Source organism: Aulonocara sp. 'chitande type north' Nkhata Bay, linkage group LG7 (assembly GCF_057382095.1).
Source record: "Aulonocara sp. 'chitande type north' Nkhata Bay isolate Kocher_YH1m ecotype deep benthic linkage group LG7, A_spYH_male_GT1.1, whole genome shotgun sequence".
NCBI lineage: Eukaryota > Metazoa > Chordata > Actinopteri > Cichliformes > Cichlidae > Aulonocara > Aulonocara sp. 'chitande type north' Nkhata Bay.
Genome location: NC_141350.1, coordinates 54,510,303 through 54,533,757, shown reverse-complemented (window position 1 = coordinate 54,533,757; position 23,455 = coordinate 54,510,303). Strand labels below are relative to the sequence as shown.

The window sequence follows — 23,455 nt, the reverse complement described above, 5'->3', positions numbered from 1 at the left end:
AGGGATCGAACCTGTGACCTTCCAGTTACAGATATGCTTCCCAACCCCCTGAGCCACGGTCGCCCATATACAAATGTTCCTTTACAGTTAAATGGCTTTCCTGCAGCAACTGCACCACTATTTGTTGAGGAATGTGTTTCTAGTAGTGGGAATTTCCATGTATGGATATGGCAAAGGATTTGTGATTTCCATGAATTTAAAGTTAATTGCTGTATTATCACAGACAGATGTGTAGATGTAATTGCCAACATTCAATAGTAGACCGACTTCATCTTGTTTTAACATCAGTTTACCAAATCTGCAGCACTAATCTCTGTTTTTGAAGCAACTGTTTCAGAGCAATAAGTTCATTGCAGTAATTGTAGTTGTCAACCACCCTCTTAAGCTACAGTTACTCTAGTTAAGAGAATAGAATCAGTTACATACTGTCGGTTTGGCCAAAACTGCCAACAGAGCAACACCACTAACATGAACTCATTTTACTCATCAGTCAAAACAAAGCCATTGTTTCGTAAAAAGAAGAGTTTTATTTCATTTTTAACAAAGCCCAATACAGATTCAAAGCAAAACTGGGGAACACTGGCAATCTCAATCCAATCGTTTCTGGGACGCCAACACCAAAGAGGAGCTTCAAATAAAAAGGACAACAATAAAACAACAATACTACCCAGAAATGGGGTAAAGAAATAATGGTGCACGTTGTCAGACTTAAGAAAAATTGACAAAGGGAATCAAAATGTTCATGCCAGCAGCTGCTGAGGATCTAAATGTCATATATGAGACACCTGTTAACAGCTTTGGAGGAAGGGAGGGGAAGAAAAAAGGAAAAAAGACAACTCCTATAAATGTGTTACATTTAAAGTTGTGAATGAGTAATTTGGTCAAATGTGTTAAAACTAGTCTGTGTAAATAACGAAAATTGTGAATTAAAACTAAGCTTTCCTCTGTGGTTTGTACATGTAGACCGTTCCCAAGAGAACAAGTTGTGTCCAAGATGGGAATTAAAGTAAACTGTCACGCCAACAAAAAACGGGAAACTATCAAAATCAGATTCTGTTAATGTCTCTACAACTAGTTTTCTACAGATACGTTCAACAGGTTCGCCTGACAGCTGTGATGACATGTTGAAGGGTTACAAAATATATTGTGAGTAATACAGTTTGTGATTTTTTACGTCATAGTTTACGTGGTCTGGCGCACTTGTATCGTAGACTTGTAAAAGCCAAATTTAGGGTGTGGGAATAGAGCACGTGGCTTTGTTTTCCTTCTTTTAGGGGTTATGAAATATTATGTTACCGTCTGAAATGAGCCGATCCACCCATGTAAACACAGTGATTTTCTGATACAGAAAAAATAGTAAGTGTACAATGCATATTGATCTTTAATAGCAATATCCACCAGTTGAAAACACCAGTCTGCTTTGATATATTCTCATATGGGAACAAATATATTTTATAACAAAATAAATCTATACTGTTGTTTCTGTGATGGTAGATAAGGGTCGTACAATCCCATCAGCCTGACCTTCTTTGTCCATTTTAACAAAGAACTGCATGTAGGCTTAGCTCTGTCGGAAATAGTACTTGTGACTAAAGCAGCTCAAATACTCAAAAGGCTCTGCCTGAGAAGAAAAAATTAGTTTGAAGCCAAAAAAAAAAAAAAAAAAAGAAGAAAAAAAAAAAAAACCTTTTCATCTGTATACCAGTTGTTAAAGTAATTTATAATAAAGTATGTTTCTATCATCTTCTAAAAATCATAAGCATTTTTTAAACTGTATCTTGGCATTTTGACAAAATATCCTCTTGGATATTTACACAGGAACAAAAAAATACTTTTCAAGCACTAAAACAAGCTTATATTGTGGGTTTGCAACAGAATAAAACAATTCTGAAATAAAAATGGAGAAAGGTTTGCATAGCAGATCAGGATACAACTAAAGAGGAACAAATCCTTTTTGGTACGAGTCATGACTGCACATTTTCACATATGTACATGAAAGAATAGTCCATTCATAGTTTCTCCCTGCCCACAGTTCAAATCAAGTTTACGTATGCACTGTAATGCTCATCAGTGAGAAGGCAGAGTGTGGGTACTTGTCCTCTCTGCTCTTCTAATAAAAGTCCATAGGAGTTTCTTTTGTGAAACTTTGTTTTGTTTTTTAAAAAGTGCCATTTTGCTACATTTGTCAGCTGATCCATGGTCTGCTACTGAACAGTTAATACAAGCAAAGTGTTACACAGCCCTCCAATATCACAGAGTTTCCTGATTCTATGAGATTTGGTCACATGGACAGTCTCTCACTCACACACACACACACACACACACACACACACACACACACACACACACCAGGGGAAGAAGGGGAAAAAGGAAAAACAAAATTTGTAGCCGGTGAGTTCTGTTGCGATTTGATAATCCAGCTGGTAAAGCTTTTGGGAACAGGGGGAAAAAACAAAACAAAAACAAGCACCATAAGGAGAAGGCCTCAAATGTCCTCCGCTGGGCGAGTTCAGCAGTGTTCGCTCGATTCTGTGCTCCCACAAAAAGCAGAAAGGGGAAAAAAAAAAAAAAAAATCTACATTCAGACTCGCCTCAGGCTCATGGTTTAGGCAAAGTCACTGAAATGTTTCAGGCTTTGTTGTGACTTTTCCTCCAACTTCAAGTCCAAGTCCGGCTATCGAAGCCTTAATCATGGTGGTCGAAACATGTCTCCAACTTCCATGGGGCCTTAATCGTCAATATGGATACGTCCGGGTCCTCATCGTCTCTGTTGAGCGTACACAGGGTACGCTAGTGTCACATTCAGAGAGTCATTGTGCTGGACCAAAGACGTGTGCTGGTAGTGAAGAACGAGTTCTTTTAATGAGTTGTACAGGTTATAAGGTTCAGCGAAGCCGTACCCTGTGGGGGTCTTGTTGATGACGCAGTGTTTCACCTCGCCGTCCACACTGCAAAGAGAGGACAGGAGTCACAACCTGCTGTGATGCTCTCCATCAACTTTAAAAGTAGTTCATTCAGTGGTGGCTGAAGCCGTAACAGCAGGAAGACATTTCAACACTAAAACTGCAATTCTTTGCTACGTAACAGCCAGATACGTACACCACACTGCAGGCGTAGCATCCCGCTTTGCTGCTGTCTCGAACCAGGAATGTTCCGTCTCTCTTGCCCTGGAGGATCGCCTCCGCCTGTAAGCGATTGATGTTGCCCAGCTTCCAGGTTCGCTCATCATGATGAGGAAGGTCTTCATCATCGTCCACCATAGAATATTGACTAAAAACACAAAACAAATATAAGTTGTCATGAAAAATGCACATTTTTTTGTCCAGCGAGTGGATGATTGACACTCGCTAACTTACTCTTCTGTGCTCTCGTTCTTGATTCCCAGCCACTCGTTGAGTTTTTTCTGCCTGACTCCCTTCTGGGTCAACCACCTACAAAGAGAAAAGTCATGGACATTAGAAAGCAGGACAGACCAATTTTGATTTCCCTCAGAGGGAAGACTAGTTTCCGATGTAGCCAGGATGCTGTTCAGGCGCTGCACTTACATGAGATACTGGTCTCTGGTCTTGCGGAGCTGGATGAGGTCAGGCTTGATGCTGTTCATCCTCTTGTCGATCTCCCTGTAGTCTGCTGCCTGTTTCTTCAAGTCTTCTTCCAGCCTGCGCTTGCTGTCTACTATTTCACTAATCCTCGATTTCAACTTCTCGTAATTTCCCATGATCCTGGAAGGAGAGGAAAAAAAGGATGAGTTCTGAGCAGAGCAAGCATTTCGTTATCAGCTGATGCACAACAAAGTGTGGTCTGCTCTTACCTCTGAATCTCTTTTTCATTGCCTTCTCTCCTGAATTTCTCAATATACTCCTTGCTGTAGCGCTCTTGTGTTTGGCATTGCTCCTCGAATATTTTGATAGTTTCATTGAAAGCCTCTATCGCCGTCCTTTTCATTTGGATTTCCTGCGAGCAGAAGCACAGTGTTAAGCACTTGACCTACAAACACTGCAGTAACACTCTTGATCCTAGGTGTGGGGTGGTACTCACTTGTGATGTTCTGGTGTACTCTTCATAGAGACGGTCGTACTCTTTGTTCTTTTCTTGGTATTGCTGGTGGTACTCGCAGAGCTTCCTGCCCACAGCTTCGATGTTGTCCTCTTTTACCACTTGATCCTGAAGAAAGAGTCATAGTCAAATACAGGAAAAAGTTGAGGTTCAACTGCTTTAAACACGCAGGTGTTTTAATTCTGCTGGGATGCATTGAGCTGCCACCTCACCTGCTGGTGTTTAGACACGGGGTACAGCAGCTTGACGTCTAGCTTGGGGTTGTACTGAGCCAGGGACTCGTTGCGATAGTGGTTGATGAGCTCGACGACTGAGTTGAAGGTTAGTGGATCAGAGAAGCCATATTTACCATCTCGATGGAATATCTTGATAAGCTTGTTGTTTCCTCCTTTCCTGTAGACGAAACAGCAGCGGCGGTTAAACCAACAGGTCACTAACTACAAATGGATAAACAGTCAATTTGAGGAAACAGAGGACAAGACACTTACCTCAAAGTCAGAGTGTAGTCTCCGTGCATTTTTGTAGAGGCGTCCCGCACCAAAAACGTACCATCTGCAGTGTCCCTCAGTTTCTCATTGACCTCCTCCCTTGAGATGTCTCCCCAGTACCATTCAGCATCTTGTAGCGCCATGTTGTTGTTCATACCGTTGTTAATCACAGATGTGGGCTTGGGTGGCTTTGGAGGTAGAGCTGCAGGAAAAGGCAGAGAACACAGAATGTAAATAAATCGACTACAACGCGATTAGGCTTATGAGTGTTTGTGTTAAAATAAAGCCGACTCAGAGCTCGAGATCTGGACATTTTAAGGCAGATTTTTAGGGGAACGCTTGCACTGCCTTTAAAATGTTTACTTGATCTTCTTGTAAATAATTAAAAATACAAAAAAAAAAAATTGCTCATTGAATTTATTTAATATTTCAAAAGAATGAACCCTCATCTGGATAGGCACGTAGGCACACATGCTCGTTCGCATGCATCCTTTTCCATGAATTGGGTTGTGGGGAAAGGAAAAAAAAAAAGAAGAAAAAAAAAAAAAAGGCTTCCCATGTCTAACAGAGAGGCAGCATTGGTGAGGCAGTGGGAGGAGAACTGAAGCGTGAGTCAGGGAGAATGAATTTCATTCAAGAAATGGAGCCATCTATAAATATTTCCAGCTCCTAACGCAGCAGTGAAGCCTTTTTCATGCAGGAAAAAAAAAATGCAGAGAGAACAGCAGAAAAAGATGGCTGCACAACATTTTACAGTAAAATAGGACAGACTGAAATCCTAATGACCCTTTAAGCCTTTACCAGCAGGAAAGGCTGCGCTTTAACGCAGGATAACCAGATTCTCTTCTACCATCAGTAAATCAATTAAACTCTTAAAGCTGGAGCTCACCGTGAAGCTACCAGTAGCAGAGATAAGGCAGTCGGCTATTTTTAAACCCCACAAATCTGCACTGCTTTTGTTCGCTGCCACTGCATTCACAACCCTCCTGCTGCAATGGACCTTGCAGAACTTTGCACGCTGAAACCACAAGCACTGTGCACACAGCTACAACCGTGACATAGATTTCAAATGTTTCCATTCTGCGCAAATGCAACCTACCAATCCGACCACAGCGCTTCTCTGCATACCGCCTGCCTTCCAACCTGATCACACTTTGTCTCCAGATTACTAGAAATTTCTAACTCGCGTGAAGAAACCAGGCTTCTAAAACCAGAGCCAAACACCTCCACAGACAGACAACTTGCGCTGATCCAATCTCGCCTCTGCTCCACACAAATACTTTATTACAGCCACTTAAACACGTACTTGAAAAGCCATTAAGGGCAGCTTGCTCAGTAACGTGTTACATCACTTACCACAGCCAATCACACAGGGGGTCTGTCACCAACCGCTCCTGCATCTTTCATTTCCTGTGAGCGATGAGGTCATTGTAAAAGTGTCGCCTTTTTAGAACTCTAAATAGATAACTGAAACGACTGCGTCTCTGCATCAACCAGCACTGCGTCCCGGTGTGCATCCATCTGCGAAAGCAAGCGCGCCGCATCTCTCTGCTAGCAGAGGAGAGAGAAAGGACCTGCTCCCTGTTCCATGCTTCTCCTCTGTCATCCTCTCGCTCTCTGTTCAGCTTGTCCACTTGCTCCCCTGCAGGTTACTCGGCCCCTCCTCCCCGCGAGTGTCGTGCGGACATTTAGTCCGTCCCACTGCTGGCACTCGTAAAGCCTACTCTGCTGCAGCAGCACGTACGCAGCTAAATTATAATGCCTGGCCCGGTCAGCGGCACCCAGAGCTCCAAAATACGTCTATAATCCCACAACGTGACGCTCAGCACGACAGGGATAGCTCCCTTGATTTCCTGAGTGAAATTAAAATAGCCCCAGTTCTTGGTAAAGGTAGAAGATTCAAGTGAAAGCAATCGTTGTCCTTAGTTCAATTGAGGGACAGTTGGTGGAAATTTTAGACGCTTAAGTTATATAGTTCACATCAACTACAAATGAGGAAAAAAAGAACAGGTTTTAATGTTTGAGTAAGACCTAAGTGAGCAAGCCTGTTCCACCGCACTTGGATAGAAAAAAAAAATACAACAGTGGATTTAAAAAGACTTTAACATCAACTAGCCATTGTCCACCATAGCTATAAACTACTTAAATGTTCAAGAGGCTCTTTTGTCTGATCTTAATGCAGAGGTTCATGCGCACTCTCCAAGTATGGCCCATAACTCATAAGCATGAGCAGTTGCCCGAGGCAAGTTTGCTGCTAGCAAAGATTGAAGTCTTACTAAAACACAAACCTATTATTCCTGTTCTGTCTTTTCTAAGCTGTGACATTTGTGTCTTAATCTTACGCACGAGGCCCATTTCGTTATAGCCTGAAGGCAAACGCAGCAGAACACACAATGTTCCACTTTTGACACCTTTATAAGACAAGACCTGAAACATCAAACTTACGTTGCAAGTTGTGCATGTCTCGAGGAATCAGTTCTCTCTTCTTTGCAGCTTCTCTTTTATTCCCAAACAATAAAGTAAATCCAACAGAGTTAGTTTCAAGTCCTTCTGTAAAGCTCCATTTCATAGTTTAGACCAGTGAGTACATGGACGTGGTCTGTTTTAATTCTTAAAAGGTCACGGCTTTGTGTGCCTCTTAATGAAATCCAGGTAATCCGCTCGACGTGAAGCAGGTGCCGCATGCGACTGTCTCACTGACTGACTGCTCAGTTCCTGCTGAAGGTGCGGTAAAGGGCTGAGTCTCTCTGTCTTTCCCTTTCTGAGCCCTGTGAGGCGGAGGCCTGCTCACGTGTAGTCACAAAGTTAATGATTAGCAGGAGCCGCTCCAGTGTCGACGCAGCCTGTTCTGAAAGCAGCCACTTGTGCCAGCTGCGTTGGTTTGTGTGTCTCTCTATGCTCTTTGGTCACTCCCTCTTTCTGTTTGTAAAGGCGGAGGCTTGGGGGTGGGGAAGGAGGGGGGCAGTCTTATGATTAACTTGCAAAGTTTCAAATATTTGCTGAGTTGAGCACTTTGAGACAGGGAGGACATGTGGACATCCACTGAAGGGGGAGGCAAGTGGCCCTAGAACTACAAGCAGCCCTGAGTTAACAAGAAGTGCTCTGTGGAGCAGGCCGACTTTCCAGCCAACCAAATCTAAGTGGGCCTTTTGTCGCTTACTTAAAATAGGAACGCAGTAACTGGGAGGCACACACACACACACGCGCGCGCATACAGGTCATTCACAGAAATGCATGCATGTTCCGTACATGTGTGTTTAGAAATTAGGTTATTTACCCGTACTATTTGCATTAGACAGGTGACTGAAACCAGTCTGGCCCGACTAAACATTGCCATGTGTTACACTGGGTACAGTCTTTATGGGTATGTGCAGAACCAACAAAAAGCATTTCAGGGTTTCTCTCTTGCCTGCCCGACCATTCAGTCAGCCATCCATCAAGCCTACAGCCAAAGAGCTCCCTGCAGGTGCAAATCACTGACAGCTGAGAGCAGACCATGCACAGGAGCCTTATAAATAGTCCTAACAGGTAATAAAAAGTTTAAGCAGCCACAGTCAGTGCTGGGCCTGCCAATGACACCGCTCCCAACTAGAGCTGTAAAAACAGAACTGCCATGCAATGCTCTGCTGTCTCAAATCACCAGACCAGCTTTGTCTGTATGCAGTCCACTGCAGTAACACGAACAAAATCAGACTTGCACGAATCTGTCATCTATACCGTTGGAGGCACATGCTACATAACAGCAAAAGCCAGAGTAGAGACGAAAAAAAAAATAAAAATGTGCTCCAAGAACCACCCAGAATCTTACTGAAGATTTTACATCACATGCAAATTCCCCAATGTTCATATTCATGAGGCTGACAAAAATAAAGCTAGACAGAGAAATACTGTTCTAACACAAGTTGCTACTTTGTAGTCATTAAATTCCAGTGAGAACCTTTTACATAATACATAATACCATTTCATTGCATATAAAAAAAAAAAAAAAAAAAAAAAAAAAAAAAAACCATTCATCTGCAACATGGAAATATGCTAGTTCAGAAAGAAAACTTTTCATGCTTTACAAACTGAGAAGACCTAATTCAAACCACTCCACAAAGACTCAACTAAGAACACTTGTTTCTACTAATAAGCACATGCTAAAAAAAAAATCAACTCGCTTTAGCGCCATAATATGAGTAACTTTCCAATCACTGGGTACTTTGTGGTTCCCTACAACTGCAGCAGCACTAAGTCTCGACCCTCCTCTTCAAGCTATTAATAGCTCAGGTCTCAGTCAGTGCTGTGCACAGTCAATGCAGAGCAAATTTATGTTCTCCTTTCAATGTAAATCCTGCACAAGTTCCTTACAGCTTTCAGTTAGATCAGTAATGCAAAGCACAACATCCTTTCCATCTACTTTTCCTTTTTAACTGAATGCATTTTTTTTTAACCGTTTACTTTCATGCCCTGAGCACCCACAGTAGTAGGAACAGCAGTAGTTTTGTGATGGGTGAAAAATCGAGCGAAAATACAGTAGTCAATTACCTGGTGCAGCTTGACTGTCACTCCACTCACTGGTCACCAGAACCTCAATGATCTTGATGTGAGAATCCAGACTGGGTTCACAACTGTGAGGGGGACAAAAAAGCAAGGTAAACAAAGTTTGTTTCAGAGCCAAGGTGACAGTCACTGCTGCTCTGTGCAGTTTTCAATCAGATAGCAATTCAGGCTTAGCTACTTTAATTGTGCCGCACAGCTGGTAAGCAGAAAAGCTCCAACCTACATCCGTGTACAGCTAAAACACATGAATGTGTGATACACTGCAGTGCGTGTCTTGCCATTTCTTGACTAAGCCTGCATGCTTATCTGTCTGCTGACTGAGTGCCTATCTTTTACAAACCAAAATATGCAGCATAAGCCTTACACTCCCAATACCCACCTGGTGGCCTGTTGTCTGAAAAACACAGGGCTGAAGATCTCGCCCAGCGATCTGGCACTGAGCAGGTTCTTGGAACCGTTTTGGCACACTCTAGCAAAATGCCTTAGCAGACAGTGGAGAGTCAGCCAGTACTGGGGAGGACGGCCTGGGGCGCTAGCAAAGCGACGTAGTAGCTGGGCACATTCCTCAGGATTCACCACCTCTGTTGAAGATGAGAATAGCCAAAACGTTCAGGAAGACAGGAGATAAAGTGCCCTACTTTAAAGTCTTCTGCAGTTGAAAAGCAGCACAAAATGAAAGCTCTCTTTACACAGTAAAGAAATGGAAAAAGGAGTCATGTGCAATAAAGACTTGGAAACCGCAGAGACACTGTGTGGTTGACAATGAGCATAAGGTACACTGGCAGGTGATTGGCTGCTCAGAGATGCTAGAGATAAACTTTCAGGCTTGTTTTAGTTCCTATTAACCGCAGATATCCTGTTTCTGGCCATGTGACAGCAAGAGAATGCATAACACTGAGAATTTCTTCTTTTCCCCTCTGCTTGCAACAGACAGCAAGACTAAGGTTAAGGAAATGTGCTAAAATACACAATTAGAAATAAATACATAGATTTCTATTTCTTATTTTCTTAAAGGACCCATAGATGTTTTAGAAAATAAAAGCTAATTTTACACAAACAAAAAACAAAGAAAAAAGAAGTCCTCAGACACAATGGGTACTGATGAGGTCTTGTGGTTTAGTGTTCATGAGTACATGATGTTCAGCAGCAGGGCACGAGTACATTACGTCAGCACTTCTCTTTAGGCCAACCTGTACAATCAACAAATGACCACTGAAACTGTGAGGGAACCTTCTGTTCTCACCTTTAGCACTGTGAACCATCTGAGCATATATTGCAGTGGGAATGATGGGTTGGGGAAGATCCTGCAAGTACCTACGCAGACCGTCACACAGGACTGGAAGCTCCAGGTGATCCAAGTCTGCAGATGGGGGGTCTGAAATGCAGAACGGCACAAAGACGCACGCTTGAACTCACTTCAGTAAAGTTAGGTTTAACTATAGCACAGACTCTTCTGGGCCAACAGACTCTTATGCACACACTTAGAAACCTTTTTTTATGCACCCCACTCATTTTTTCCACTCAGACTTCCTCTTCATATAGGCTTATAAAACACATGATAAAAAGAGCTACTTACCACAATCAAAATACTGCCTGACTTCAAGTCCAGCACCAGCGTTAAATGTTCTATATAATGTGGGGTTATCCAGACCTACAAAATAATTAACGAAACATACTGTAGAAACATAACATGCCAAATAAATGCCAACAAAAATATGAAATTGATTCAGTCAAGCTCACCTTTCCTCTCAATTGCTTCAAGCAGTTTGATCAAAATGGGTGGAGCAATCTCTGGAAGGGAAAACTGCTCCGTCAAGTCGGGCAAGAAGAAACCTAAAGATCGTTAAAAAAATAAAACAAAATATTTTTTAAATAAATAAAACAAGCAATTTCAGTTTGTGTAAACGGAGTGAAAATCCTCCCACCAAGGCTTAGTACAAATCCAGCGTCATACCTGTGAACCAAATTACTCAGTCCAATAAATATGCTGGCACCACACAATTTGCTAATAACAGTTGAATAATTCCATTTTAGCACCCCTGCCCTTCCCAAAACACAAAAGCCAGCAAAGCAAGAAGAGAAAATGTTTCTACATCCAACCTATGCTTTCCAAATCAAACAACAACACAATCACGACCAAGACAATCAGTTGCCCTATGCTGTTGGCTGTTTGCAAAACAGACACGGCTTTAAGGGGATTTCACTAAGCTCATTTCTTCGAGGTGAGTGCTGACAATGGCTGGTTTTACTTTCAAAACTGAGTCCCACACAGCAGAATTTAGTTACACTTTTTGGAGATTGTTCTATTTTTTACTCTTATGCTACTGTACCACAACGAATTCCCTTTGTAAGATCAAAAAAAGTATCTATAGTTTATGTGTAACTAAATAAAGATATCAACTGGCCAGTCAGTTAAATACAGTTAATCCTGTGATGACTGTTCATGTGACCTTAAATGGTAAGGGGCTGCCATTCATCTGAACCAGCAAAGACTCATTAGATTCTTGACTCCTCAGAACTTCAAAGGAAGCAGGTACAAGACCAATGAAGTGGCTTCAAAAGTAAAATGTGAGTATTTATAAAAGGCTGTTTCAACAGGAGGTACTGAGCACTGAAGTTAAGGTTTGGCAGACCAAGGAACTAAGCAAATATCCTGTGATATGAGGTAAGCCAGGTCTGACTTTTTTTTTCTTTTTTTTTTACTTATTTTTCCTTCAGAACTTTGCACCCAGGTGTGGACATGAAAGCAGGAGGGGAGTTGGCAAATCTAAATAAAATCTTCGCCAAGGCATATTTTGAAAAGGCTTTTTTCCTGAAAGGCTCAACTGTTCAACATCAGGTCTGCAGTTTCAAAATGCTGCAAAACTATGAATGGGACCCTTTCTCTTAACATTATTTTTTCTTTCCACCTAAAAGTGATTACTTTTTTGAATCAGGCATTAAAGGCCAAGTACTGGTGTGGCTAATACATAGACGCATAGGGGTTATTGAAAAGCTACCCTTTTGCATGAAAGAGGGTTCAGTCAGTTAAATAATAAATTCTGAACCACATTCTCTGGCTAGGGCAGGACCCAGGCTGCCTTGTTGTGTGTCAAGTACATGTATTAGTAAAGCCTTTCAAACCAGAGAACACACAAAAATCCACTTTGGACAACTGGTCATCTGGAAGATGTTATTGGAAATACAAACTGAAAGGGAATGGAGGGGGGAGGAAGGTTTCTCAGAAGTTGGTGTTCCATCTCAGACTTTGCAAAGTTTCCTGAAATAGAGATCGAGACATGCAGTGCAGCCATCACACACCTTGGAAATGTAATCTTTCTCCCAGACAAGATATCCAACACGATCTTCCTTCTACAGCCAAAAGGTTTTCTGAGAAACCAAATTCACAACCTGAAGTTACATTTAGAACACTGACCCACCCGTTGTCACAATGTTCAAAAAGCACATGACAGCACGATGCCTGGAATTTTTAAACAATAAATCACAAATATGTGTAAGGAACAAGCAAATTTTCACACATTTACTTAGATTAAAAAACACTCAACACTTGAAAATGATTAATACATTGATATACAAACAGCTGCTCGTACTTCTGCACAGCTTGGAAACAAACCAAAAAACAAGGAGAATCTTCCAAGTGATCCTCCAGCCTATTTATTCCTACCACAGTCAGCCTCTGAGGGACACGGGTCAGGAAGGATATAGAGTTGCTTCTTGGTACTGTCGACAATGTGATAGTTTCGGCACCAATGGAATTGTATCAAGTAGCCGAAGAAATATGGCGGAAATGCCACAAGGTATCAGTGATGATTTCTGAGATGCCTTGGCATGAGATCAAGGCTCAACGTGCCCATACAGGCCAAACCACAGAAACATAAAGGGGAAAGGAAAAGAAAGAAGAAGAAACCTATAATTGATGTGTTCATGGAAGGCAAATTAATTCTAGAAAAACTTTGTAAAAATTGGTAATAAGTAAAAATTAGCTACAGTAAAAGCTATCCATTTCTTTTCTACTGCACATAGGTATACCTAACTGTGATAATGGCACAAGGTGAATGCAGGTTCTGCAAAACTCCTTACTGCAGCTTATGCAAACTGAATCTCCAACTCTCTCTGGAAAGGTAATTTTAATTCTATTAAACAAACAGGGCCCTCTATGTTTTACAGTAGCATTACGGCACTATTAACACAATGTGCTGGCATTTTGCTCCATTTACAACAGCTGACAGGCTACACTTCCTCAGACTCTCTCCAAGACTTTAATAGAAGCTGGTTTCTGTGGTAACTAGGGTATGGAGACAGAGGCCCCTAGGACGTGCCTCTACACGTCTGCATGTTTGGCAGACCTCATGATATCCCCCAAGGCCTCAGCCCGTCAGTAGTCAGTTAGACAACCGCAGGTTGAGGAAGTCGATGCAGCTGCCACTGGTTCTGCTGTGGTGTGGGGAACAATCTGTCCGGCTCAAACGGCACGTCTGAGCCGAAAGGACTGTGGGCAGAACAGAGCTGGGGCACTACCAGTGCACTAAAGATAGCGCTCACTTTGGATAAATTTAGAAGGCTGGAAAAAAGGTCTAGCCAAGGCACATTGGTGATAGATCACCACCTAACACATTTTAAAGTAAAAATTGTGCAAAATGTACAAAAAAAATTTCAAAGTTGTTTGTCTCTACAGTAGCATTTAGTAAGACTAGGTGCAGCTAGTTTATAGTATTACCAAAACCTAAAACCTTTGCAATGCCAAATTCTCTGGATTTTCTGTTGGCATGGGCAGCACTAACATGTCTGAGCATGACTGTGCTGAATAGTGAAGCCCTGAGCTGAATTAGGAAAAAGGGCAGGCAATGTCTCCTCCTGCAGGCTGGAAGATGAAGTGCAAAAGCAAAGTAACAGCCAATGAGGAGACTGTTGCTACAGCTTGGCAATTAACCCTATGAAGCACAGAGCATCAGTGAATCGCAAAAGTAATGCAAGCAGCCAGTTTCCCAATGTGAGATCAAATTTAAGAACCAATGAAGCCTCTCACATCAAATTAAAATAAACCAACTCCAAATCTGATAACTTAAATGGCTTGAGCACAATTGTACAACCTGCACTACTGCCTCACTTTAAATTATAAAGTAAAAGGATGATTAAACAGTGTCTTCATTCAAAGATTAGCCACTTTCAATGTGAACTAGCTTGTAATAGTGCACGGATTTATTAAAACCACAGCTAAAGTATATTATTTAATTTGAGAATATATTTAAGTTATCAAAAGGTCAAATCAAAACAGGACTAAAACTTTTTATTTTTGTTTGTTCTGATGCAAAAAGCCAAATGTCACCAGGGACCATAACAATCATAATCAAATTATTTTTGTTGGTTGGCAAATGACTTATTCAAGAACTTCACCAAGTTGGGCTTGAGCATTTCCAAGAAGAGATCATCTTAGCCTTGCACCTCTAATAGTATGAAAGTGGGGCATATCATGATGGCTGCTTAACCGCAATAGTTTTGAGATATGCAACTGCAAAGGCTCTTTTTCTGATGACACATTAAGAGGCACAGGAGGGAAAACACAAATATAGCAATTCTTGCCTTAACAGAAGTGACCAGGACTTTTGATGCAAAACAATGCAAACAAACTTCCAGGACAGATATAACTGAATGGAGGAGATGATTTATTGTGTCCACTCCTTAATGCAATGCAACATCTCCAGTGCACAAGAGCTGCCCGCACACCACACACATAACTTTCCTGGCACCAATGAAATTGTGTTACTCTCCAATCTCACCTTTGTTTAATTGCACAGAGTCTGTCTGCTCCTCCCTGCCTTATTTGCTTGCTCCATTTCTTAATCCTGCTAGCAGACATGCTCCGACTCCCGTAAAGAAGATTTGGCAATTCAGACTTCAGCCTCTGAACGGCCTCATGCAATGAAACAGTTATGCACACTTTGATGCACACAAGTCTCACTTGCTTAAACACACAATTTTTTTTTTTTAATGAATCTGTTATTTTTTGAGTCCTAGTCTTTTTCCCTGTCATATACTGAGCAGCAGTAGAGTTGTCCCCTTAACTGTAGTGTCTATAACCTCAGTCTGACATTCTCTGAGGTAGACAGAAGGGGAAAAAAAAATAAATAATTGTCATGTCTGGCACATCCACACAGATTAAGAACAGGTCAACCCCCCCCACACACACACACACACACACACACACACGTGTCACTGTTATTTAAAGCAGTTTAACAGTTTTAAGCAATGCTTAAAGTTCCTCTTAATTTTACATTTTAAACCGACCAGAGGAAAAATTAAATGCAAACAGTTATTGAAGCTACTACATTATTTGTCTCTGCATCATATCAGTTTACAATACAAACCACCCATGGAGAAGGCTACAAGAAAAAAATTAATTGATGAACACTAGATGGGAAAGGGTAGCTGGTTAATACAGACTAAACTTTAAAATGAAAAATGAAGGGACTGCTCAAAAGTAAACTGATAACAAATGGAAAAACTAAAAATGTGAGAGGAAAAACAACTTCGTCATCTTAGGTTTGAATCGGGATGCTAAAACAAACAAAAAACTAACAAATCGCCTTTCTTTAGTCAAAACTAAATTTTATTATATCTGCAATTTAATGATGTGGATGCAAATTTCCTTTGTCACGTGGGCTGCTTTAAACACACTGCATGTGACAAGGCTCCCCTCCCCATTCTGGAAACTATGACAAGTCATAATATATTTAAATCCAGCTCAAGTCTGAGATTCACAGGCACTGAATTTGTCAATGACACGCTTCTCACCTCTGACTAAAGCTTTTTTTTCCTCTCCTCTCAACAGCTTCTAAACATACTAATATTCCACCTAGTACAAAAGTCAAATACATTTCCTTTTGCCAGCAGCTTGTCCACTCATAACAATGACAGCACAGAGCAATCGCTAGGGTGCTATTCATCATCCACCCATTTGTTGTATAGCTGTATTGTGCGTCGAGATACAGCAATCAGCACTTAGCACAATACAGATTCATCACAAAGGTACAAATCAGTCCACTATGCAGTCTGTACGTACCCCCAACTACCAAATTCCTGGCCCCAGCTGCCTTTAGTCCCACAGAGGAACACTACATCAGAGGAAACTATCACACGATAAACTTCTGCTGTGCTTATTCTGCTGCTGACTTGGATGGATTTAACGAACTGTGACTGTGCTCTGGACAAATGAAAAGAGTATACCAATTTGAAACCTACGCCAAGGCCATTACATGTATAATTTAAGAGAAAAGTGAGCTCTTAGCAGGGGGGGGGGGGGGAAGCAAAAAAATAAAAAAAAATAAAAAAAAATAAAAAAAATAAAAAATGACACTACCAACAGAAAGTGTATTCAATCCAGCAGATGTCAGCCTGAGTGCTAAAGAGGCCCCGAGAAGGAGAGCTGCATTATCTCAAACTCCAGCTATGCAGAGTGCTCTCCCTGAAACGTCTCCTCTGTACAGGCTGCACTCAGCCTTCCTGTAGCCAGCACAGATGCTCCATTAAGTACATCCATTACTAGTTATAAAATCCACATTTCATTTTTTGGTAACCAAAAAAAGTCTGCATACACACCAGGAGGCATATTTAGCAGAAAGCTATAAAACATTTCACTGCATTTTTTTTTGGGATAAATACTGCGTACTATAATGTTGTGCACATGAAAACTTCAAACATACTGATAAGGCTCAGACAAGCAGGGGAACACAGCCTGCCATCAAATATATCCTTAAACAAGACCGAGCGTGTAGGCTGTACCTAGTGATAGCGTGCAGAGCAACAACCGGTTATTCATACTTATCTAACGTTTTGGGAAAAGAGGGGGGAAAAATGCTGATGCTGGCCAACAGATGGGAGGAGAAAAATAAAGTAATTACACACTGAAAACACAGAACTGAAAACACAGAGGTTAATATTAGGCCATAACATAGTCACTGTCTAAACAAATTTAACATGCAACGTGCTTGTTGGGCATCAGGAATTACACAATTGGCTACAGACTAAAAGTAGCTGCTTGTATTTTTTCTTTTAGTACTATGACTCAGTTAGCTTATTCGAAATTCCACCTCAATTACTTCTTTTTCACCATTAAAAGCAACATACTAGACGTGAAAGGTGTGAGAAGTTTTTAAACTTGGAGAATTTCAGTTTGGGAACCAACTGTGGATTTTTTAAATTAAATCAAATAAGCAAATTGAGCTCTGAGCTGGTTATTTGCTTTCCAAGTTCTTCTGCTTGGCAGCACCACACATGTATATTCAGTTAACTGAGAGGCCTAGTAAAAGGAGCAACACTTTAATGTTGTTGTTTTTTAAAGAAAGGCTGAATGCTGGAATGAGGACTAATAGTTTCCCAGCCCAGCCCTTTAGTCTCTCTCTTTCCCTCTCCACATCTGCTGCACTCATGTAAACCCCCCCTGTGGCTAAGGGAGGAGAGGCCCCTTTCCAAGCCCTCCATTCTCCACCCTTTTCCTGGGACCAGAGCTGATGGTAGGAGCTATCAAAACATTAAAAAAAAAAAAAGGAAAAAAAAGGAGGAAGAAGGAGAAAAAAAAAAAATCTGGAGTAGGAGGAAGGGAGCAGGATCCCTTGGTGGTGGGCAATAAATCACAAACACTCCAAGCAGAAGACCCTCTTCAAAGCCCCCTTGAGCATGCAGATCCCAAGCTCCTCCCAAAGCCTGCAACCTACCCCAATCCCAGCTGCAGCCCCTCTGCCAAGCCCCCAGCTCCACTTCAGCCCTGATCCTCATGCACCCATCCTGAAACTAGCACAGGGACTCTCTTCCCCTTTCACCCACAACTCTGGGCCCTTTCTCCCCCCCCCCACCCAGGACACAGCAACTTTTCTTCTCTCAGTGCTACATTCACACTTGGCAGTGCTGCCACTCAACCACAACACATCCATTCAACATATGCCCCTTTTTTAACAAAAAAAAAAAAAAAAAAAAAAACAACAGCTCCTCATTCGCACTGTAGACCACAGCAAAGAATTTCACAACAGCACCACAAATGGCCTAAAAACTAGAAACCTGGCGACTACAGCTGCTCTTTAGGTGAGCAAAAAGCTTCAAGTGCACATTAACAAGCCACAGAGTCTTTAAAAAGACGAGTTTTAACTGCAGTTCATAGTTGCGGCCTGAGCTGTAACACTGACTCACATTTCAAAGGGTCATTTTGAACTGCAAACATCTCGAAATAATTTTTTTTTTTTTTTACCCACCAAAAGAAAAAAATTAAATTAAAAAATTAAAAAAAAAAAAAATAATAATAATAATAATATGGAGACACCCCCCCCCCACCACCACCAAAATATTTCAGCTATAACTTAGATATTCTGTGATGTTAGTAATATGTGATTGATATTTTTACAGATTTAACAAGGTGTTTAAAAAAAAAGACCAGAAAATTATTGGTTACATTACTTTTTTTTTTTTTAAGCAAATTATAGTTTAAATGATGACACAATCGATCAATTTTGCTTGAGCTAGCTTAACTGCCCCCCTGCTACCAGTGTATACATTGAGCTACACAGGTACGAGAATTGCATTCCCTTAAGATGCAGTTTGAGGACAAAGATGGATGATCTCGGCTGGTAACATATGGCTTGCAGAAAATGCTCTGGTGTACTATATCCAGCATAAACACCAGAGCCCGTGTCCTCTGGGACTGAGCATGGTTCACATTCAGTGCAGCTGTACCGCACCAGGCAGAGTTGTTAAACAAAACCCTGTTTTGCAGCATCAGCATCCTGCTGATAACAGATTCACAACTCTGACTTGCTAAGGTTTTACTTTAACACTTAACTAGTTGTCTGTGTCAGTGGACTACCAGAGAATGCACAAAGCGACATAACAGGTTTTTGTTTTTTTGTTGTTTTTTTTTGGGGGGGGGGGGGGGGGTTAATATTGCTAACATCAGTTTACACCCTCAGGATTTTAATACATTCAAATTGTCACAATTAATAATAATGTTAAGACAGATTATGAAAACTGTTGTAGCTTAAACTAGCAAGTTATACAGATAGCTCATGCATTTGTCCCCTTTTTCGTACAGAAATCACACTGCCGTGTATTATGCTGGTAATCCAGGAAAAAAAAAACCTTCAGAACTTTGAGATAAAGGAGAACACCCATGAATTTGATACCAATAAACATGGTTTAACAGCTCTTGTTTAAACTCACCTTGTTCTGAGTCCGAGTCCATCTCTGACTTGAAGGAGGAGGCTGGAGCTACAGGTAAGGGTCTCAGGGGCCTTGGCTTGGGTGTAGGGGGAGAGATCCATTTCTTCCCAATGTACTCTACATAGGTGCCAGGAAAGTCCCCTTTTTCCTGAGTGGTCTCGTTAAAGCCTGGCAACCAGCCAATCTCATCTGGCCGCTGCTCCAGGCCATCGGTGACCCCAAGAGCCACCAGCTCTCCTTTGCTTACCAACAATATATCCCCAACATGCAGATCAATGTCCTCCTCCCTCTCTTTTTTATAATCATAAAGTGCTCTGTACTGATACCCTTCAGCACTCATGTTTGTGTGTTTAATGTTCACTTGTAAAGATGAGTCTGAACCAGTCTTGTTATTTTTAAGGGTTTTTTCTGAGTAACTTAAGCCCAGCTACTCATTTGCTGGTTAAAATGGCTGTTGTTCCAACAAAGCTACAATTTATGATTTTACAGTGAAAACAGTCTCTAGCTTGTCTTCATTCTTTCACAGTTCCCGTCTCTCGCGAATAATTTGCAGCTCTCTTGGTGTGTTGCCTCGCAGTATGTACCCATCAGTAAATGGCCTGCAGCCGTGATCTTGATAATGCTGCCCAGACCTGTAAGATGAGAGGAAAGAGCATTTACAACAGGCAGCACAAGACTATGATGGGCTCCTTACAATGCCCAATGTGAATGAAATGGGTTATGCCAAGATTTTACAATATAAATACTGTAGAAGTCTGCAACTTCTCACAGTAGGCCCACAGTATACAGTAAATACATTTAAAATGTACACTTTTATAATGATACGCCATAATGCATTTGTGGCCCTACTTTGTCACATGGCTTCCAAATCATGTCTGCAACAGTTTTAATGTGTGCCATCACTGACCCACTCAGTATTTTTTTTTCTTAAATCAGCTGCCAACAAAATAACTATTAAAAAGTAAATAATTTACTGAAGAGCAGACTCCATATTGATGACAGTGTAGTTTTATTGGAACATTTACAGTTTCTGGCACACTGAAATCGACTTCTCTGCTGCCCTGCCAACATATAGTGGGCTAGCGTTAGCATTATACTTGACAGCTTTATTCTAATGCCGACAGAGTTATATAAATAAACATCACCCTTATTCATAGGTTTAGAGTTTTAAAACGCGCAGGGAGCGAATTTGTGCGTTTAAAAACGTATGCATGGGTCCAGTTTATTCTGCTGGCGGCTTTACAGCCCTGCGGTGCAACTTTACAGCCGCTGCAAAAATGTCGGGGGAGTAGTCAGCTAAGTTAGCTAGCCAACATCAGCCTGCTGCTAAACTAAACCACCACCTAATTAGCCATCAGCTAGAGGAAAACAGGATAAGGGTTTACTAAACGTCTCTATTTAAAACCAGAATCAGATAGCTTAGGCTATTAGCAAGGTTAGAGTTGTAACGAAAAAGTTAGCAGAACAGGGAATTGGAAAAAAAAATAAACTTCAATGAAAAAAAGGAGTGCATGTTAAACCGAGGATGATGATGAGTCGCTTTAAGTAGTTTTAAATAACTCAACAAAATTTAAGTACTTAACAAGAACACGCTTTAATTGTAACTTCATAAGAAATAAATTCTTTGTAGCGAGGTTAAAAACACTGGAGAGCAATAACTTACTCGTACACGGATCCGCAGACGAATGCAACGAGCCCTCTTTCTTCCACACTTAAAACACTTCCAATTCGTTATTAACCTTTAGATCTGCGATGTGCGAAGATTTAATTGCAGCCGTTGGTGGATCTCTTACGCGCACGGTTGAAAAAGAAAAACTCTCGGCTCGACTTTAAATCCGATTTAATGAGAAGAACAAAATGTTACGACCTACACCCTGCCGACGTGACAGAACAGCTTCACCATCCAGAACAAATGTTCCCTTGAACGTCGCCTCTACGACCAACAAGGGGGCAAGCACAGAGCGGCATCTCATTGGTCCATCTTTCTGTCAATCAAAAACGCCTCATAATCTATCCAATCGTATTCCTGTTGTGGTGGGCACTCCCCTCTCCGTGTACTCTTGCAACTTGAAACACCTGTGGAAATTACATAACTTTTGCACGCAGTCCTGCCATTACCTATGTTCTGTTGGCTGGTGAAATTAAACATCTAGCATATTTTTTCCAGAGCTGTATGATTTTAAATCATGCACACTAAAACAGTGTGAAACTAAAGCATAAAAGAGCAAAAATATATTGGGCTGGCCATATTCTTTATTGGCTTATTTTTTAATCCACATCTTGAACCTGAAAACTGAAATCCACTGAAAGATATAATTGGTATATGGTAGAGTTAAACTTGGTGTTTCGTCACCATAGTTTCACTTTTTTGTTTCTATAAATCATGATATCTCCTCAGAATGGAAGGTCCCATAATCTCAGTCACCATTAGAAACACACGACTGTGAATGTGGGTGGCCTAATTATGACAGGGAAAGAAATCCCTTATCAAGCATAAACCCTACTGTCCCGATTGCGCTAAAAAGAGACTGTAAGCAGCTTTGTGCAGGGCTAGGTGCCTGTAAGTGTTTCCACTGTCACACAGACATCAGGGGCCATGACCATTCAGAAAAGAGGAAGTAGTGTAGAAATCAGGAGTTGATGGTGTTGAAACTAACAGTAACTCGGAACTTCAAGCTGCTGATTGACATCTTTTTGACATCTTTCCTTGAGTCATATTAACATGCAAAAACAAGCTTTAAAAGTACAAAATTTCAGTCCACTATTACAACACTAACAGGAAATGTAGCTTTCTTCCTTTTCAATGCAAAAGTAACTAACCTGTGTCCACTGAATATTAAAGATGGGTTTTATATTTCTGCTGCAGATGACAGAAATGAATATTTGAACCACCAGACCATATAATCCCTCACTGTGCCAGCACCACACCTCATCCCCTGATTAAATAGTCAGGCTCTGGTGACCCATCTGCTCCCCCTGCAGATAACCAAACTACACCTCTGCCATAGCACATTTGCTGGACCGGAACTTGTTGATATTTTCCCAAAAGAAAAATTAAGAGTAAACCATGCAAATGTGGATTTCATGGTTCCCATAAATGCCTTATGGCTTATTGGCTTGTTTATGCAGCAGAATATCACACAAACATGCCAAGTGGTGTTTGCTCCGAATGAGTAGTTATTCATTATATGTTCTTCACTGCCACAAAAAGCAAGTGGTAGTGTAAATTTAGCAACCATGTTTTAGTAAAGACATAGTTAGAATTTAAGCCTTTAAACTTGTTTAAACTCGTGTTTCCTTTTTCACAGGGAATATTTGCCTGTCATTACAAACTGCTGATATTTCATTTGTTTTCAGTTCAACTTTTAATTCAGTTCAATTTAGTTTTATTTGTACAATATCAAATTACAACAACAAAATTTGCCTTAAAGCGTTTCATATTGTAAAGACGTAACAATAATGTATAGAAAACCCCAACAATCAGATGACCCCCTATGAGCAAACACTTGGTGACAGTGGGAAAGAAAAACTCTCTTTAAACAGGAAGAAGCTCAGGATCAGGGAGTGGCAGCCATTTGTTACAACCAGCATAAAACAAAAGCTTATCTTTTTCCAGCTTATCATCACTATCATCATTTGCATCTAGTTTGACCCACTGTTGATCTTTTCCGCTTTTTAGGGACTGTTTTCCCTTTATGCAAAGCTCAGAAGCTCGGAATACAAACCCTCTTTATTATTCATGACAACCTGCTCTTTAAATGGATACTGAATACTAGGTAATTATTGTGAACTTGATCGGTTCTGCTTTGAATATTTTGCATTTATATTGTATCCTTTGAACAGTTAAAAATATATGAGAGAAACTTTGCTCATTTTGTACTCAAGGTCCAAGCAGTCACTTTACCAGGGCTGGACTGGGATAAAAAAATCGGCTCAGGCATTTTGACTAGAGACCGGCCCACCAGGTATTAAAGCCATAAAGCCTTTGAATGAAAACAAAGGCTGTTGTGACAGTGATGCACGCTGTCTTGTTGGTATATGTATGATTTCTATACATTTTATGTCAGATAAAAACTTTGGTTGTAAGATTCAGATAATTATTTAATAAAAGCAAGACATTTTAAATTAGAATAAGAAAGAAAAGTATTTCTTTGTGCCCCCCTTTC

The 23,455-nt window shown here is 40.9% G+C and overlaps 1 protein-coding gene across 1 annotated transcript; it reads right to left on the bottom strand.

Annotated features, from left to right (window-relative positions):
- Positions 1-504: 504 nt before the first annotated feature.
- Positions 505-21,197, bottom strand: pik3r1 (phosphoinositide-3-kinase, regulatory subunit 1 (alpha)). The gene is made up of 15 exons (XM_086301387.1): positions 20,953-21,197; positions 19,290-19,921; positions 10,827-10,919; positions 10,663-10,737; positions 10,330-10,461; positions 9,466-9,667; positions 9,072-9,154; positions 4,545-4,746; positions 4,269-4,449; positions 4,039-4,164; positions 3,812-3,954; positions 3,546-3,722; positions 3,357-3,431; positions 3,100-3,270; positions 505-2,948 (listed from the first exon to the last, which is right to left on the bottom strand). The coding sequence occupies exons 2-15, from the start codon at positions 19,627-19,629 to the stop codon at positions 2,759-2,761; spliced, it is 2,190 nt and encodes a 729-aa protein (XP_086157513.1). The 5' UTR covers positions 19,630-19,921; positions 20,953-21,197; the 3' UTR covers positions 505-2,758.
- Positions 21,198-23,455: the final 2,258 nt, after the last annotated feature.